General features: G+C 43.5%; 2 protein-coding genes across 2 annotated transcripts in view; both read left to right on the forward strand.

The window, feature by feature from the left end:
- LOC102996849 (zinc finger protein 280B) overlaps positions 1 to 7755 on the forward strand; it is a 30944-nt gene extending 23189 nt beyond the window's left edge. The window contains exons 3-4 of the mRNA XM_055080354.1: positions 4525 to 4586; positions 7582 to 7755. Of these exons, the coding sequence (XP_054936329.1) occupies positions 4525 to 4586; positions 7582 to 7660 (141 nt within the window). The 3' untranslated portion in view covers positions 7661 to 7755. The remainder of the gene's footprint in view (positions 1 to 4524; positions 4587 to 7581) is intronic.
- A 4173-nt stretch (positions 7756 to 11928) lies between these two features.
- Positions 11929 to 18810, forward strand: part of LOC102996563 (solute carrier family 5 member 4) — a 77672-nt gene continuing 70790 nt past the window's right edge. Inside the window, exon 1 of the mRNA XM_055080356.1 lies at positions 11929 to 12291. The gene's annotated coding sequence lies outside the window, so the exon portion shown is untranslated. The remainder of the gene's footprint in view (positions 12292 to 18810) is intronic.

Genomic DNA, 18810 nt, shown 5'->3' on the forward strand with positions numbered 1-18810 from the left:
TCTCCCGTTGCGGAGCACAGGCTCCGGACGCGCAGGCTCAGCGGCCATGGCTCACGGGCCCAGCCGCTCCGCGGCATGCGGGATCCTCCCAGACCGGGGCGCGAACCCGGTTCCCCTGCATCGGCAGGCGGACGCGCAACCACTGCGCCACCAGGGAAGCCCTTTTTAAACTTTTAAATTAAAAAATTTGAAGTATAGTTGATGTACAATATTATATTTAGACCACCTTTCTTCAGTGCCCTGGATATGATCTTTGCTTGGTAGCCATTAATTTTAGCATCTGATTGCCATCTTAAAAGACTGGAACATTTCAAAATCAGCAAGTTCTGTCTCCTTTTTTGTTTAATAGTCTTTCCTTTAGCTTTTTTATTTCCCTTCATATTATACTATAGTCAGCAAGAAACCAGGCAGCACTTTCAGCCGTTTGGCTGGAAATCTCCTTAGCTAGATGACTCAGTTAATTAGGTACAATTTCTCCTTTCAACTCAGTAGGTACATTTTCTACTTGTCATAGAACTGCATGTGTAGTGTTACTAAACTTTCTGCTGCTATATACCTCCTTTCTCAGTTTTCTAATAACATGTCCCTCACTTCCTTTTAACCCATGCCTTCTCAAAGTCCAGGGTTTTTTGTTTGGTTTTTGTTTTTTTGTTTTGTTTTTTTACTAAGGCTTTCACTAACACTCTCCTCAAAGTCCTTCCAGCTTTTGTCCGCTGCCCAGTTTCAAAGCCACTCTCATATTTTAGGTATTTGTTGCAGCAGTGCTCCCCTTCCAAGTGTAAGTAACCTATTGCTGTATAAAATTTTACCCCAAACTTATCAGTTTAAAACAACGAACATTTATTATCTTATGGTTTCCAAGAGTCAGGAATTTGGAATTAGCTTAGGTGAGTGGTTCTGGCTCAGCTTCTTTCATAAGGTCACAATTAATATATTAAAATGGAGCTCCAGTCATCTGAAGGCTTGACTGGGGCTGAGGATCAGTGCTGTGGTCTGAGTGTTTTGTCTCCCCAGATTCATGTTGAAATCCTATCTCCCAGAAGTGATAGTATTGAGTAGGTGGGGGCTTTGAGAGGTGATTAGGTTGTGAGGGGGGAGCCCTCATGAGAGGGATTAATGCTCTTATAAAAGAGTTCCTACAGAGTTCCCTAGCTCCTTCCAACATGTAAGGATACAAAAAGAAGTCTGTGACCTGGGAGAAGGCCCTCACCTGACCATTCTGGCACCCTGATCTTGAACTTCTAACCTCCAGAGCAATAAATTTCTGTTGTTTACAAGCTACCAAGTCTGTGGTGTTTTGTTATAATAGCTTGAACAAAATAAGACAATCAACTTCTAAATTTACATGGCTGTTGGCAGGAGGCCTCAGTTCCTTGTCGCATGCTCCTCATGACATGTCAGCTGGCTGTGGCAGAGTGACTAATCCAAGAGAGAGCATGGGAGAAGCTGTAATCTCTCCTTAGAGGTGAAATACCACCACTTCTGTTGTTTACTGTTGGTGACACAGACCAACCTTGATATAATATGGAAGTTGACCATATATGGGCAGGAATGCCAGAGGGTGGGGAATTCTTGCAGGCCATCTTGAGGCTACCACAGGGAGAATGGAACATAGAAATATATATGACATGGAATCTACAAGGAATGCAGATAAAAATGAGTTAATCATGCTGTTACTTTCCCACTCTCCAGTTTGCCATTGTGGCTGACACTGGTCAATCTGAGATGAGATTTTGTTTTAGAAGTAAGTACATTATTTTTAAAACTTGGAATACATAATATATTCACATTGTTCAAACATCAAAAACTATAACAACGATTCTCAGGTTCTTTTTTAGCCTTCTATATAATTTCTAGTGTTTTTCTCTCTCTTTTTAATATAACTGATTTATATTACAAGTTTTCTGCACCTTCATTCTGTCCCATTTCCGTACCCTTCAGTGTTCCTGCTGGGGTGGCTGATTAAGTCAGTGATAACCAACTTTATCAAATGTTTGCTCGGCCACACCCTTAGTGTTCTCTGGAGTATGCTTTCTCATTTTTTGCAACATAGATAGACTGAGAATTCTCCAAATCTTTAAGTTCTGGTTCCTTTTTGCTTGACAATTCTTTGTTCAGTTATTTCTCTTTTCAGGGCTTCCCTGGTGGTCCAGTGGTTAAGACACTGCGGGGTGTGCGGGTTTGATCCCTGGTCATGGAACTAAGATCCCGCATGCCGCATGGTGTGGCCAAAAAAAAAGAAATTATTTCTCTTTTCTCTCATTTTACTTTAAGTAGTCAGGAGGAACCAAGCCACTCCTTCAATACTCTGCTTGGAAATCTCCTCAGCTAAATATCCAATTTCATCACTTGCAAGTTTTATCTTCCACAAAATACTGGAACACAAACACAATTCAGCCAAGTTCTTTGGCACTTGATAACAAGGATTATCTTTTCTCCATTGTCCACTAACATGTTCCTTATTTCCCCCTGAGGCCTCATCAGAATGACCTTTACTGTCATATTTCTACCAACATTCTGTATATGGTTATTTATGTATTTTCTAAGAAGATGGAAGCCTCCTCTATAGCTGCTCTATTATTTTTTTTCTGAGCCTTCACTAAAATCACTTTTAACAGTCCCTTCATGTCAATATTTGTTTCATCTAGCATGCATTTAAAAACTCTTCCAGCCTCTACTCATAACCTAGTTCCAAAGCCACTTACACATTTTTAGGTCTTTGTTAGAGCAGCACCCACTTCTTGGTACCAATTTCTGTCTTAACTTGGGCTGCTTATAACAGATTAACATAGAATGAGTGATTTAAACAACAGACATTTATTTCTCACAGTTCTGGTGGTTAGGAATTCCAAGATCAAGGTGCCAGCAGATTTGGTTCTTGGTGAGGGCACTATTCCTTGCTTATAGATGGCTGCCTGCCTCACATGGCTGGATCCTCTCACGGCAGAGGGAGCAAGAGAGAGCACTTGCTCTAGTCACTTTCTCTTCTTATAAGGACACTAATCCCATCATAGGGATTCTACCCTCATCTAAACCTAATTATTTACCGAAGGCCCTATCTCCAAATACCACCACATTAGGGGTTAGGGTTCAACATAGGAATTTTTGGAGAGGTACGTTCTATAACCATCACACAGTCCCTCTGCTGGAGATTCCCTTACTCTCTCGACATTCACCTACCCCTCCTCTTCTAAGACCCTGCGTACATGTCTTACCTAAGTGGACTCTTCTTTGATTTGTCCAGAAAAAGGGTAGTTGCTTTATCAGTTGAGTTTCAAAGATCCTAGCTAATTCTCTGTAATAGTAATTAGCATATGAGTTTATAATTTATTTCTAATATCTTTGAGGGTGATCTTTTTTTTTTTTTTTTTTTTTTTTTTTTGCGGTACGCGGGCCTCTCACTGTTGTGGCCTCTCCCTTTGCGGAGCACAGGCTCCGGACGCGCAGGCTCGGCGGCCATGGCTCACGGGCCCAGCCGCTCCGCGGCACGTGGGATCTTCCCGGACCGGGGCACGAACCCGCGTCCCCTGCATCGGCAGGCGGACTCTCAACCCCTGCGCCACCAGGGAAGCCCGAGGGTGATCTTCTTGACAGAAGGAAACCTGTCTTATTTGTCTTTGTATTTACACCCTCCCAGACCAACCTAATACATTGGTTTAGCCCTTATAAGGATTAGCCCTTAATAAATGGTTGAGTAAATGAATTGATGCATGGGCAGATGGATAGATGGATGAAAGTTTGAGCCCAAGACATATATTTGTAAAATGAGGGTTTTAGATTAAACAATTATTAGTTTTCCCCTAATACTTTGTGGTTAAAATATTTAAAGATAGGGGCTTCATGTGATAATGAGATCTAGAACTCGAAAGCAAAAGGAAATGAGATAAGAAAGCAAATAAATAGGAGGCATCTTTAAAATTTGGCAAAATAGCAGAATAAGAGTAGAGAAAACATATGCAATGTTTGTGAATTATTCATTTCTTTCTTTTGCTCTTAAAGTTTTCCTTTTTATCACAGTTCAACTCTCACCTATAATTTTCTTCAGTCTTCTTTGACTGTTAGAAATTTGGAGAATAATATACATTTTTAATCTTTAAAATTTAAATTGTATTCAATATTTCAGTTATACTATACATATGGTATTTCCATACCTGTCTATTGGAAGAGTTTATACTGATACCTCCTGTTTAATTCCAGCACTCCTAGATTCAGTCTAGGCTACTTTTCCATATTATATCTCCCTTCTGTTTTAGTGAGAACACTAGCTCCTATTAACTACAATACATTTTCTTATTTGCTCAGTTGTAGAAAGCACGTTACATAGATTCAGAATTGTTAACTCATACTACTTATAATAAAAAACCTACTAACTAGTATAGCCATCAGTAATGCTCAACCTCATCCATAGGCTGGGCCCCCGAGAGAGTGAGGGCAGCTTTGTCCCCACGGAGGGAGCCTGAGAACTGGGTGGGAATCTATGTTTGTTGTTTGTGTCCTAAATCAGTGTTCTGGGAACTTGGCCAGGTTTCTGCTGGAACCAGGATGGATAGTGACCACCGGGGACCACTCCAGTGCTGGAGGCACAGGTGAGAGTGACTGTCCAGAGTGAGGGCTCCTGAGTTACCAGAGGCTGAGAACTAGCCCCTGAAACCAAAAACAGACCCATTTTAGGAATGAGGAAGAAAAGCAGAGGAATCACTCCAAAGACCAGTCTCTGAAATCTCCATGAACCTGGGTAGCGAGTGAGTAGTGGGAGGAGAGGAGTCCAGGCCATGGTGCAGGTGCTCCAAGGATCCGCTGGCTCCACAGCTGATACTGAGCTCTCTGTTGGCTCTTTAGTTCCTGTGTGTGGTGCATTGTGCAAATCTGCTCCCTTTACTCTCCTCCCAACCGTGTCCTCAGCTCTCAAAGCAGCTCCCTTGCCAGGAGACAAGTTTGTCTGGTGAAGCAAGTGGGTCCAGAGCCCCTTACATTTGAGGTGTTGAGTTTGTTTCGGGCTGTGCTCACCTCTGAGGGAATGCATAGTGCCTCGTGGGGGCTTCTTCAAGAGAATGTGAATGGTAATGGGAGATAGTGAGAATGAGTGGTTCATTCATTCAAGTGTTCATTCATTCAACTAACAAATATTGTTTTAATTCCTTTGATTTTTTCCTACAACTTGAGGCTTTTACATTTTATGAAGTCCAATTTCTCAATTTTTTTCTTGTATTCTTGGTATCTTTGTGCCTTTTCTATGCAAATATTATAAAAATATTCTATTATTAATTTTTATTCTCTTATTGCTATTTTTTTCTAGAAGCTTTATTGTTTTGGTTTCGCTGATTCTATAACCATCTTGAATTAATTTTGTGTGTGGTGTGAGGTAGGGAGTCAGAGGCCCCCCCCAATATAAATATTCAGTTGTCCTCGTACCATTTATCAAAAGCACTTTTTCCTCTATTGATTTTCATTGGTACCTTTGCTGAAAATCAAATGACTATAAATGTGTTTGGGTTTTTTTCCAGCTTTATTGAGGTATAATTGACAAATAAAATTGTATATATTTAAAACATACAAAAACAAAAAAACAAATAAACTGTACAGCATTCATGATGATTTGCTGTATATATACACTGTGAAATGATTACCGGAATTAAGTTCATTAACACATCCATCATCTCACATAGTGTCCTTTGTGTGTGTGTGTGTGTGTGTGTGTGTATGTATGTGGTGAAAATACTTATCTACTCTCTTAGAAAATTTAAAATATACAGTATAAAATGTTGGTTTATTTTTGAACTCTTTATTATATTCCACTGATTTATTTTTCTATCCTTACACCAGTACCACATGATCTTAATTACTGTGGCTTTGTAGAAAGTTTCAAGATTACTAGGGCTATTCTAGGTGCATTACATTTCTAAGTAACTTTAAATCATTTAGTAATTTCTGCCAACCCACTGGAATTTTGATTGGGATTGGTTTGAATGTCTATACCAATTTGGAGATATTTAATATCCTAAAAGCATTGAGACAGTTTTTATTTCTTCCTTTCCAATTTTTTATGCTCCCTCCCCCTATTTTTTGGAACCAAAATTAAATCTCTGATTTAATTCAGGGTTTAACTTGAGGAATATTAGGTGAAATTAGTCCCTTACTTAAAAATATTTCATAGATTTTCCTTGGTAACATGTTAATGGTTTTTCAAGATGGAAGTTTCTAGTAACATAAATTTTACTTTTTATGTAGCAATAAGTCAAACTGTGACAACAGAAGCTGGCACTTTCTGGGGGAGCATATATAAATACATTTCTGTGTGAATAGTAGGTATATGTTAGGGCATAAGTCTTTGACATGTACAAGCTCTGAAAATGAAAACTATTCTTTATGTTTCAGTAAAAACTTCATGAATTTTTTATGTTCAGGGAAACATAAAGGATCCTGAAAGTATGCTTGTCATGTTGTTCCTTGACATAGAGCCTATTGCAGTGGTTCTTCATGAGTTGAGCACATTTCAGTGGTACCTCCAAGTACTGTGAAAGCATAATTCCCATATTATTGAAAACTAATTATCATATAAATAGTGGCACATGCCAAATTTAAGTATCCCATTAAACCAGGTTCCCAAGAAACCAGGTTGGCAAAGCTGATTCAATAAGGATGTAAAGAAGTAGGATTTATGTAGTCAACTCTCTTATGTTGAAATAAGATAGGTAGATTGCTAAATTAAGTACAAAGCTAGTTAAAAATTCTAAAATTATAATCCTTGGGCCTATCTTTTCTACTTACTTCTGATCTGTTTTCTACATGTTAACCTAAATTCACCCATTATAAAATATGTGGACCCTAATCAATTCTTAGACAAACAAAGTCACAAATTCTGATAAGGTCAGATGGGACTATTTAAAAAAATCTCTAGTGTGATGTTCCAGGATCATCCAATTATATTTTGTTGTATTTCCAAATTTTGGATTATATTTTCCTGAAAAATACTTATTTAAAATTTATTTTAAAACAATCAGACTCACAGGAAGTTGCAGAAATAGTACATACAGTCCTGCGTACCCTTCATCCAGCTTCCCACAATGGTGACCTCTTATATCTATAGAACAATATCAAAATTGATATTGGTACAGTATTGTTAACTAGACTACAGACCTTATCCAGTTTTCACTCTATTTTACATGCATTCATTTGTGTGTGTGTGTATGCATGTGTATAGTTCTATGCAATTTTATCCCATGTCTACATTTGTGTAACCATCCCCACTGTCAAGATACTGTTCCAGCATAACAAGGGAATCACCTCATGCTACCCCTTTATATTTGCCCACCCCTCCCATCCTTGTCCCCTGGCAACCCTAATGTGCTCTCCATCTCTGTTTTGACAAAAAGTTTTGTCAAAAAATTTTTATCATCATGAAGGAAATTGCTGACACTGTTATTGCTGAGAGTGACAGAAATACAGAAAGATTAAAGGAATGAAATAAACACTTGGAACTACTCATGGGCCCTGACTACTGTCACGTCTGATAAGGCCTTTTTAAGACTTGGGTGGTGTAAGATGTTTTGAGGGTGGCACAAAATGAATGTTCTTCCCTAGGCCCAGAATTCACACACCTAGTCCTGGACTCTTTCTTCACCCTCATGGGCAGAACTACCCACTGAAATGGAACGATTGATGGGTATACCCTGAGGGCGGAACCAGCTGGTCAAGCGGATGTTCATGCCTGAGGCCACTCACTCCATGAAAACTCCTCAGCTGTGTTGGAGGCATCCTTCCAGGTGCCAGGGAGGATGCCTCAGACCAGAATGGCAGCAGAGCCTTCCATGATGGGGTTCACTGTCTAGCAGCACAGCCACCTGCCTCTGCATATCTCTGAGATGAGTGGTTATGATTGTATGGATTTTCCTGGGGTACCTCAGGGTGATTCCAGGCATGGAGACGCCGATTTGATGGAGCCCTTGGAAACTAAAGGATTGAAATATTCATTCATCTATGCATTCAACTTTATAAAATTATTATTACTTATCAAACACAAGATGAATTGAAAACATTCTACCCTCTTAGAATTTACAGTCTATTTGAAGAAAGAGACTTGAAAAAATATATATAGGTCAGAAAATATGTTAATGTAACACGTGAATAAGCGGGGTGGGTGGTAAATCTGCCTGGAGAGGTCAAGGAAGGCTTTCCAGAGGACAGAATATCTGAAATTTGACCTTTGAGAAAGACCAGAATAGAGATAGACATAGTGGGGATGCTGGGAGGGAAGTTGGTCAGATGTGCTTTCTGGACGAGAGATCATCCTACATAAAAGATTAGAGACAAGAAAGAAAAGTGTTGTCTGATAACTAAAAGTAACTTGACTTGACTGGGCCACAGGGTGGGGCTGAGAATTTCGGTTGAGAATGTGTCAGTTAGGAGTTTGGACTTGATGTGTTAGATGGTATGTGTGACTTCTGAAGGGGAAAGGGTCAGGAGCATACTTGTAGTTTAGGAAAACACTCTAGATGACATAGGATTGGAGGGGGCTGGAAAGAAGGAAAGGCAAAGGAAAGTGGAGCCGATAGTTCAGGGAGAAATGGGGGAAAGGCCTCTCATGGGACTTAATGAAAAGATATTTTCAAGAAGGAAGATGTCAGTACTTTGAACTAATGGGGAGGGGAAAGTTTTTTTGAAAAGTACTATGCACCTGTGAAGTTGTCAATTGGAAGATCCTTCCTGACATTAAGCAGAGCACCTCAGGAGGTGATGGAAAGGGAAGTCCTCCTGCAGAGCTGGAGGGGCTAATGGGAGAGCCCGGGTTAGGGCAGCAAACCACACCCCCAGCTCATCCGTGGAAGATCCTCTGAGGAGAGAGGCAAGCAACTGATCTGTGCAAATTATGTTTAAAAAAAGGGAAGGGGGGCCAGGTGGGGAAGCAGCACAGAAGAGACCTTGTTTATGTGTGGAAAGCAGCATCCTGGGGCAGAGGGCTACAGTCTTCTTTGTGAGACCAGAGTTGGCAAAAGAACTTTTGAGTTTGGCTCTTTTCCCTCTCCCTTGCTGCCCTGGCTGGATTGCTGCCTGTGCTATCACCACTGAGAGACTAAAAAACAAAACAAAACAAACCTAGCTCACGCCAAACTGAATTTTGCAGCCTAACAATAGGGCAGCAGGGATCAACAGCACAGCAGGCCACTGCGGGAGTGTTTCTTCACTTCTCAACCCCCTCTAGGCCCTAAATTTACAGGACAAAAAAGATAAAATCAATCTTAGGAGAAGATAAAGTGGTGGGGCTGTAGTCACCTAGCAGGGGAAAAGCAACAGAAGAGCATGAACTCAACGGCACTATAAAGCCTGGGCAGATCACACCTCCCCATTTAAATTCAGTGAGAGTAACACAGGCTAAGCCTCAGAGTTTAATGCCCTCTCCTTGTGGCTTTCTAGTCTGAATAGCTGATACACCAGTGGGATGGTGACAAGGTGAACAGGTACCCATAGAGAAGCACACACTGTAAGAAGGCATCAACTCAACGTTACAGCAACAGGAATTAGGATCAACGAGACAGAACATGAATATTTAAATAAGTGTAATGTTATCAAAGATATAAAGAAGAATAATGGTATTGGGTTGGCCAAAAAGTGCCTTCGTTTTTTAAGTAAAAATAAAAGACACATTTTTCATTTTTACCAAGAACTTTATTGAACAACATATTCACCGTTTTGTTTCACTATCTTCTGCCATTTTTCAGGCAACTTCATAATTCCATCTTCCCAAAACTTTTTATCTTTTTGAGCAAAGAACTGTTCCAGGTGCCTTTTACAGGCTTCCAGGGATGCCTTTTACAGGCTCCCAGGGAATTGAAATTTTTTCCATTAAGAGAATTTAGTAAAGACCAAAATAAATAGAAGTCCAAAGGTGCAATATCTGGTGAATATAGCGGATGAATCAGAACTTCCCAGCCAAGCTGTAACAGCTTTTGCCTGGTCATCAAAGAAACATGCGGTCTGGCATTATCCTGGTGGAAGATTATGCATTTCCTGTTGACTAATTCTGGACTCTTTTCATCAAGTGCCACTTTCAGTTGGTCTAATTGGGAGCAGTACGTGTTGGAATTAATTAATCGTTTGGTTTTCCGGAAGGAGCTCATAATAGAGGACTCCCTTCCAATCCCATCATATACACATCACATTCTTTGGATGAAGACCAGCCTTTGGTGTGGTTGGTGGTGGTTCATTTCACTTGCCCCATGATCTCTTCTGTTCCACATTATTGTACAGTATCCACTTTTCATTGCCCGTCACAATTTGTTTTAAAAACGGAACGTTTTCATTACATTTCAGTAGAGAATCGCATGTGGAAATACGGTCAGGAAGGTTTTTTTCGCTTATGTGGAACCCAAACATCAAAGTGATTCACATAACCAAGCTGGTGCAAATGATTTTCAGTGCTTGATTTGGATATTTTGAGTATGTCAGCTATCTCCCACGTGGTATAACGTTGATTGTTTTCAATTAATGTCTCAATTTGATCACTATCAACTTCAACTGGTCTACCTGACCGTGGAGCATCATCCAGCGAGAAACCTCCAGCACGAAACTTCGCAAACCACTTTTGACACATTTGGTCAGTCACAGCGCCTTCTCCATACACTGCACAAATCTTTTTGTGCGTTTCCGTTGCGTTTTTACCTTTCTTGAAATAATAAAGCATAATGTGCCAAAAATGTTGCTTTTTCCCTTCCATCTTCATTATTAAGATGGCTACACAAAAATTCACTAATTTGGGGCTTCCCTGGTGGCGCAGGGGTTGAGAGTCCGCCTGCCGATGCAGGGGACACGGGTTCGTGCCCCGGTCCGGGAGGATCCCACATGCCGCGGAGCGGCTGTGCCCGTGAGCCATGGCCGCTGACCCTGCGCGTCCGGAGCCTGTGCTCCGCAACAGGAGAGGCCACAACAGTGAGAGACCCGCGTACCTCAAAAAAACAAAAATTCACCAATTTTGATGTCTTTTTTTAAATGCACGCTGATATGACAGCTGTCACATACAATCTAACAAAATTGTTTCAAATGAAGCTAAAGACAACTAAGTGCTACTAGAGCCATCGTACGGAAAAAACCGAACGAACCTTTTGGCCAAACCAGTAATAAACTATTAAGAGAATTTTTTGCACCAAACGAGTTACAGTCATCCTCAGTGCCCTGCATAGCTTACTCCCTCATCTCCTCAAATATTTGCACAAATATCATCTTCATGTGGCCAGCAGACTAGATAATTTAAAATTGTATCCCCATGCCAATCCTTATTCCTACTCTCTGCTTTATTTTTATCCATAGCACTTATTACCTAACACACCACACAATTTATCCTTCTAGTCTGTTTCTCCCACTTACAGTGAGTTCTCTGTGAGGTCATTTGTCTGTATCCTCAGCACCTAGAATGAGGCCTAACTCTTAGTGGGTATTGAATCAATACTTGTTGAACTAGATCAATAAATGAAGAAGTACAAGAGATATGGGAATTACGTATAAGGAATTAACCTATAGATTTATTATCTAAAGAAGCAAGGACAAACAGGAAAAAGGAAGGAAGGAGGAGAGAGACGAAAGGAAGAAGGAAAGGAGGGAAGAAAGGAAGAATAAAATAACATATTCGTATCAACTTGGACTTAAAATAATAAATGATACTGATGGAGTGAGGATGCTGGGGAGTGGGTACTGGGAGTGGGACCAAAAAGGACTGAGAGCTTTTGCTGCAGCGCTTAGTGCTTAGTTGCAGTTGAGCTGTCTGTAAGGGGCTACATACACCTGAAGGCTTGGTTGGAGCAGCCTTGGTTCCTCACCACATGGGCCTCTCCGTGGGGTTGTATTAGGCTCCCCCAGGGGCAGCGATCCAAGAGAAAGCAAGAGAGGGCAACCAAGACGGACTCCTGTCTTTTTGTAACCTAGTATCAGAGCTGACGTCCATCTTTTCTGTGTTCTACTTGCTAGAATCCAGTTGTTATACATAGCGGTTAAAGATGGCCTTTGTATATTGGTCCCTGCGTTGTTTACTTCTTCACGGAAGCCTGTGGCCATGAGCTTAAGCCTGCCTGCACCAAAATAAAATTTTCACCTGTCCATTTGCTTTAAATATAGACCCAATAAGCATATGTATAGCCTTTAGAGCCCGCCTGCTTTGCATACGCCATGAAATTGCACTTAACATTTGCTTGTCATAAATGAGAGAAGTCCTTGGGCTATAAAGGATCACAAACTGCTCTGCCCTTTGTAGCTGTCTGACAAGGAGATTCCTGGCTGTGCTGCTGAATGATTCATCCTAGACTTGTAAGTTCCTCTCTGATTCCTTTCCTACCTGGGAGTTCTTTGCCCTCTTCTAGTTTTGGCCCTGCACCACTGTTTCTGGAACGTTTACTGTTTCTGAAAGGTCCACCTCTCTGTGTCGCCCAAACAGAGGTCTCTATGTGTTACTGCCATCTTGTAACCGTACTTTTTGTCTTTTTCCTTGATCAGCCTGAAATCCTCAAACTCACTGCCCAGTACTTGGTACGCCCCCACTTGAGGGAGGGTCTCAGACAGGGAAGGAATACCAGGAAGTGGGGGTCACTGCAGCCATCTCAGTGGATGCCCCCCACAGTCTGCCCTCTGGCCGCCAAAGATTCACGTCCCTCTCACACACCAGACACATTTCCCGTGTTCAGCTTTGCACACAGCAGAGGGTGAGGCTGAGCCCGGGGGTTTATGTCTCCCTTCCCCACCTGCATCTGTCACTGTGGAAATGGTTGCTGAACCACAAAACACAGTAATACTCAGTCTCATCCTTGGACTGGGCCTCCGAGATGGTGAGGGTGGCCTTGTCTCCAAGCAGGGAGCTGGAGAATTGGGCAGGGACCCCCGGAACCCAGGTGCTGCTACCACCTATTAGACCCTGGGGGGCCTGACACGGCTTCTGTTGGACCCAGCTGGCATAGTTACTGGTGGTGATGGCCCCAGAACTGGAACCACAAATGAGTGTGACTGTCCCTCCAGGAGTTGTGGACAGTGAAGTTTCCCGAGTCACCACCTGGGAAGTGGCCCCTGAAAAGAGGTGAGAGACCAAAGGTCAGGAGAGGGAACAGGAGCGTGGAGGTGAACCCCCACCCCCTCCTCCAAGCCCAATGTCCCCCTGACCTGTGCAGTGAGCCAGAAGTGTGAACAGGAGAGGAGCCCAGGCCATGGTGTAGATGCCCCGGGCTGTGCTTCTCCAGAGCGCTCAGCAGAGTCAGCCTCCACAGCTCTTGTTATAACTCCCACCAGCCTGTGGGGCGGGGCCTTCGTGCAGATGCACTTTCTTCCTGGGAACAGTCCTCAAGGCGGCCAGCTCACAGCTGCTGATCTGTTCCCCAGCTGTGACCATGAGTTAGTGGGAGCCTGGAGGACCGGTTCACAGCCGTCGGCTTTCCCAGGCTCTGGCTCACAGCCCCCTCTAGTGGCCATATTGAGAATATCACTGACGGATGCACTCCTCTCCGCAACCCCTCTTCCCTCAGGTCTGGAGTTTTTAGGTCTCTCTGAGGTCAGTGCCTGGGATGGCAGGAACTGGATGGAGGAATTTCAGGAAGAGGAGGCCTGAATGAATCACCACCTCTGTTTCTTCTTTACTCCAATTCACACACATTAGACTTGCTTGTGGAATAGAGGAGCCGAGGTCCTGGATTCTCCTGCTGTCTCAGCTCCTCAGGGACACACTCAGGAACGTGGGTACATAGGCAGCTGACTGTCCGGTGGTCAGATGCTTGGTCTCTACCAGGGCCTGGTAGCATTTCAGAACTGATTTCTTTCTTTCTTCTTTCTTTCTTTCTCTTACCAGAATTTCCAATTTCTTTTAAAAATTATTTTTAAATTTAAAAACATTAAAATTTTAAAAATTGAGGTAGAATTGACAGGATTGATTTCTGAATGGTGTTTAGTTCTCTGCTGCTTCAGAAAACTGGATGGCTACATTATAATTTTTCTTTTAGGCTTGCCAAATACTTCGTGTGTTTGGGGGCGAGGGGCTGGGTCACAGGACTCGAATGGCAGGGCTGTGTGCCTCATAGCTTCAGAGCACTTGTCTGCTATGGGCCACCTTAAACCTAGTAGACTCTGTATAACCCGGTAAGCTGATGGAGCAGTATTCCCAACAGTGGAATATAGACTTCCAGAAGCTCAAGTGACCAACTAAGTGCGTACTTCTCTTTTAAGGGTGGCAACTGTGAGATGCAGTAATTGGTCTTACTCTGGAGGGCATGTTCTGTCATGTCACAGACTAATGTTCCCCTAGGAAGCTCATCGATATGATGGACCTCTAAAATTTACAGGGTTTGTCTAGAGCAGTTATTATACCAAAGTTTTTACTGTATTTGCCATATCTTATACCATGTCTTCAATAGAACGGATTGGCCTGATGGTCTGTGGAATGTCCAGATGGCCCAGGTCCCTTGGGATACTTACAGTAGAAGAATTAGTGTAGCTCTGGGACAAAACATCAATGTTATACTGTTAGTCCATCCTATGACTATGGATTGCTTTCAATCTTTTTTCTTGATAGAAATGGAAAAGTATGCATTCACCAGATCAATGGCAATGTAAAATGTAACTCTTCTATGATATTCAGGAAAATATCTGTGAACTGGAGATTTTCCTGCAGGGGTTTTATTTTAAATGACCTATAAAGGAGTGAGGGAAGGGGATGGCACAGCAGAAGAAACTGATCTGCACTGGAGTAGCAGTAGAGGCCTCAACTGGTGCCGTGCGGATTTGTGTAGGTGGGAGGGTCCTTCAGACTTATTGCAAATTGTGGCAGGTGACTGGGCCTCTGTGCTCCTGCAACAAGCAATCATTTGATGTTGCTGCCCCTGGGTGAGGGGTGTAATTTCGTGCAGGTCAGCTCATTTAATGCCAGGGAATTACCAGAGAGAGATGTGGCTGTTAGCTATCAACAGCAAATACTCCTGGAAGTTGGAGGGAAGAGAGTCTTGGTTCTGAAGGAGGGCACTGGGTGACACAATTTCAAGCCCATACATCAGGTTCCTGGAGGAAGAGCATAGGGCAGAGCTCTTTTCCTTCCAAGTACAAGGGCACTTGGGGACAGGCAGGATCCATAAAAGAATGAGTATCAGAAAATGGGAGCTCCTTGCAAATTTCCTATGTGTAGATGGACCCCGCTGCTCTCCACGAGGAAGGCTGTGGTAGATCTCTTGGTCCACATGGCATGGGAGGAACTACCAGAGGTGGGGCTGAGCCCGTCACCCCTCTGAGGCTCTTTGAGCTTCTGCATGTGCAGAGGAGTCCAGGTGGTCCAGAGGCTTCTGCCTGGGCTCAACAGGGCACTGCCTGACAGCTCATTCACTGCTGACCCCCAGGGTCAGGAATCCTGGACCTCCCACCATGCTCAAAATGACCATTGCTCAAGGAGCCCCAGGTCTGGAAAGTGAGTCACGAGTAGACAGAGCAGTAGCTCCACATCTCAGGGGCTCCTGCAGCCAGAGGCGGAAGGAACAACAGGGTATCTGGAGGAGATGGGGCAGAGCGTCAGAGCTGCTGGAGGACAGATTGTAACTAGGTAAAAACAAGAAGGGGCTATAGGGAAATTCTGCAATGCACGGAGGTCCTCTTATAATTAAGGAACATTATTTCATTTGATGTAATTATAATAGCTTCTTTAAAATTTTTGTTTGCTAATTCCAACCTCTGGGTCATCTCAAGATTTATCTCCTGAGTATCTTGTCTCATAGGAAATAGGCACATTTTCACATTTCTTTGCTGCTAAATAATTTGAGATTGTATTTGGAACTTTATGAATATTATATCATATTGATTTGGGGTTCCATTATATTTCTCCTAGTAATTTTGATTTTTTAAAGCAGGCAGTAATTTTGTTGGGTTCACATTAGAAACCCTGCCTCTTGGACGGTAGGTAATTCAAATCCAGTCAATCCCTTTGTTCTTCTTTAGGCTTCTTGGGAACTGCCTACCACATGCCTGGTTCAGATATGAGTCAGAGAGTTAGGCAGAAATTATACAAAAATTTCAGGTTTCCCCTCCGTGGCTCTTCTGTTTTTAGGATTTCCTCCTTCTTTCCCAGTGGTTGTGGTTTCTCTGGACTCTGTGGATTATGTCTTCAAGACAGACAGACTGTGGGTTTTCCTTAGGGGTTTAGCCATGGCAATTCCTACTGACTCTAGTCTAAAAGCCATAAAAATCGGGAAACTGTTTCACCATACCCTTCTTCAAAGTATCAGTTTCCAACCAGAATCTTCCTGCTTTTCTTCACTGTCCAGGTCGTTCAGATAGTTGCTTTTCAATGCTTTGTCCAGAATGTGTAGTTGATATCTGCATAGGGTTCTGTTCAGTAGGAGCTTATACAGATATACCCAAAGCAGAGCTATCCTGTCTTTTCAAAGAAGACTTCCAGAAGTCCTGCAACAGAGTTTAGATTATATGTTATTTACTAGGGCTTTGTCCCATGCCCACCAAGAGCTTGGGAGAGGGAAAGGCAGCCACAGGTCTGTGTGTCAAAACTTTACTGAGCTTTCCTTGCTAAGGAAGGAGGGAGAAATAATGTTGGAAGAGAATAGTGCTGCAACCCAGAGAGAGAAAGGAAGTGGGACACCGTTCTCCCTGTTCAGCAGTTATAGCCTTGAAGCTCAAACACTAAGTGTGACCCACTTCTTTTGAGGCATGATCATTGACCATCCTGAGGCCCCAAACCAAGAACCAGCCTCTGAACCAAGAAGAAGGAAGGGGCTCGGGGCAGGGCGCTGAGCTGAGTCAGGAGGTTCGAGTGTCGCTTTTCTGTTGAGCTGTCACTGTGGTGGTGATCCGTGAACCAGGCTGCACAGTGGTGAAATGCTTCATCTTCAGGCTGGGCTCTTGTGATGGTGAGCGCAGACTTGCCTCCAAGGAAGGCACCGGAGAACAGCTTGGGGACACTTGGGTCTCTGTGAGTGTGGTCACCAATCAGACGACACTGGTAAGGCTTCTGTTGGACCCAGTCTGCATTGTTACTGGTGGTGACAGCCCCAGCACTGGAGCCACAGATGAGTGTGACCTTCTCACCAGCGATTGTGGTCAGTGAGGTTTCCTGAATCACCTCAGCCTGGGAAGTGAGTCCTACAAGCAGTGACAGAGATGGAAATGTCAGGGAGCAGTCATGGGCCATGATGGGGCAGGAACTACCTCCATGGTCCTCTGCTAGCAAAGCTCAGAGGGTCTCCCTCTAACCTGTGAGTGAGCGACGGGTGTGAAGAGGAGCAAAGTTGTCTGGACCATGGTGTAGACACCCCAAGAGGTGTGTCTTCTGGAGCCCTGACACCTCTCTGGCCAGCCAGGAATTGCCAGTCCCTAAACCCTACAGGAGAAATTATGCAAATAATCTCCCCAGGCCAGTACATTTAGTTACTTGAAAAGGAAACGGCTACTGGGATGTCAGACAAGTGACCATAGGCCTGGGCATATCTGCTCTGCGCCTATGGGCCTGGGCAGGAGCTGCAGGGGAGTGAAGGTGAGAAGAGGTCTTTTCATGTGTGTTTGCTTGGCATTTTTCCATAATTCTCATAACTCATCAGTTCTTGATGCCAGAGACCTCTCTTAGGTTCTCATCCGCCAACAATTCTTTTTCTTTTAGTTTTTATTTATTTATTTATTTTTAAATTTTTTGGCTGTGTTGGGTCTTCATTGCTATGCGCGGGCTTTCTCTAGCTGCAGTGAGCGGGGGCTACTCTCTGTTGCGGTGCGTGGGCTTCTCATTGCAGTGGCTTCTCTTGTTGCGGAACTCGGGCTCTAGGCATGCGGGCTTCAGTAGTTGCAGCACGCGGGATCAGTAGTTGCGTCATGCAGGCCCTAGAGCACGTGGGCTCAGTAGTTGTGGTGCGTGAGCTCTAGAGCACAGGCTCAGTAGTTGTGGCGCACAGGCTTAGTTGCTCTGCGGCATGTGGGATCTTCCCAGACTAGGGATAGAACCCGTGTCCCCTGCATTGGCAGGCAGATTCTTAACCACTGAGCCACCAAGGAAGTCCCCTGCCAACAATTCTTGTTTTAATTTTATACTGTACTTACAGATTTGCTGTTACTAAAACATGCATGTGGATTTTGTGTGGCAAGGAGCATTTAGAAATATAGAATATCTGCCCTCATTCCAGACTCACTGAATCAGAATCCACATTTTACGAGATGGTCAGATGATTCGTGTGCACATTAAAGTTTGAGAGAAACTGGTCTAACGCATGCTCGAAAGCACTGGTGTGATTTTGGATGTGAATTGTCCCAAATGCCTCAATCTGTTCTGCCTCCAACTAATGTGTGCTGCAGTTAGCTCCCTGTTTCCTGTTCTATTCACTGTGAAGTTAAGAATACTGTACTTGAGACCTTACCACAAGGGCTGGGGCAGGTTAGTAACTTGTTTCCTCCTTTGGGTCTGTCACTGCGGCAAGCACCACTGTATACCAGCCAACAGTAGTATTCAGCCTCGTCCTCGGATTGAGCCCCCGAAAGAGTGAGGGCAGCTTTGCCTCCAAGGAGGGAACCTGAGAACCGGGCTGGGGTCCAAGAGAGTTACTGCTTGTGTCCTAAATCAGTGTCCTGGGGGCTTGGCCAGGTTTCTGCTGGAACCGGTATGGATAGTGACTGTTGGTCACTGCTCCAGTGCTGGAGCCACACGTGAGAGTGACTGTCCTTCCTGAGGATACGATCACTGAGGGCTCCTGAGTCGCCACAGCCTGGGAACTGGACCCTGAAACCAAAAACAGACACATGTTAGGAATGAGGAACAAAGGCAGAGGGATCCCTCCAAAGGCTGGTCTCTGCATCTGTGTGGGCCTGGGCAGT

The sequence above is a fragment of the Physeter macrocephalus genome, chromosome 19 (genome assembly GCF_002837175.3).
Source record: "Physeter macrocephalus isolate SW-GA chromosome 19, ASM283717v5, whole genome shotgun sequence".
NCBI lineage: Eukaryota > Metazoa > Chordata > Mammalia > Artiodactyla > Physeteridae > Physeter > Physeter macrocephalus.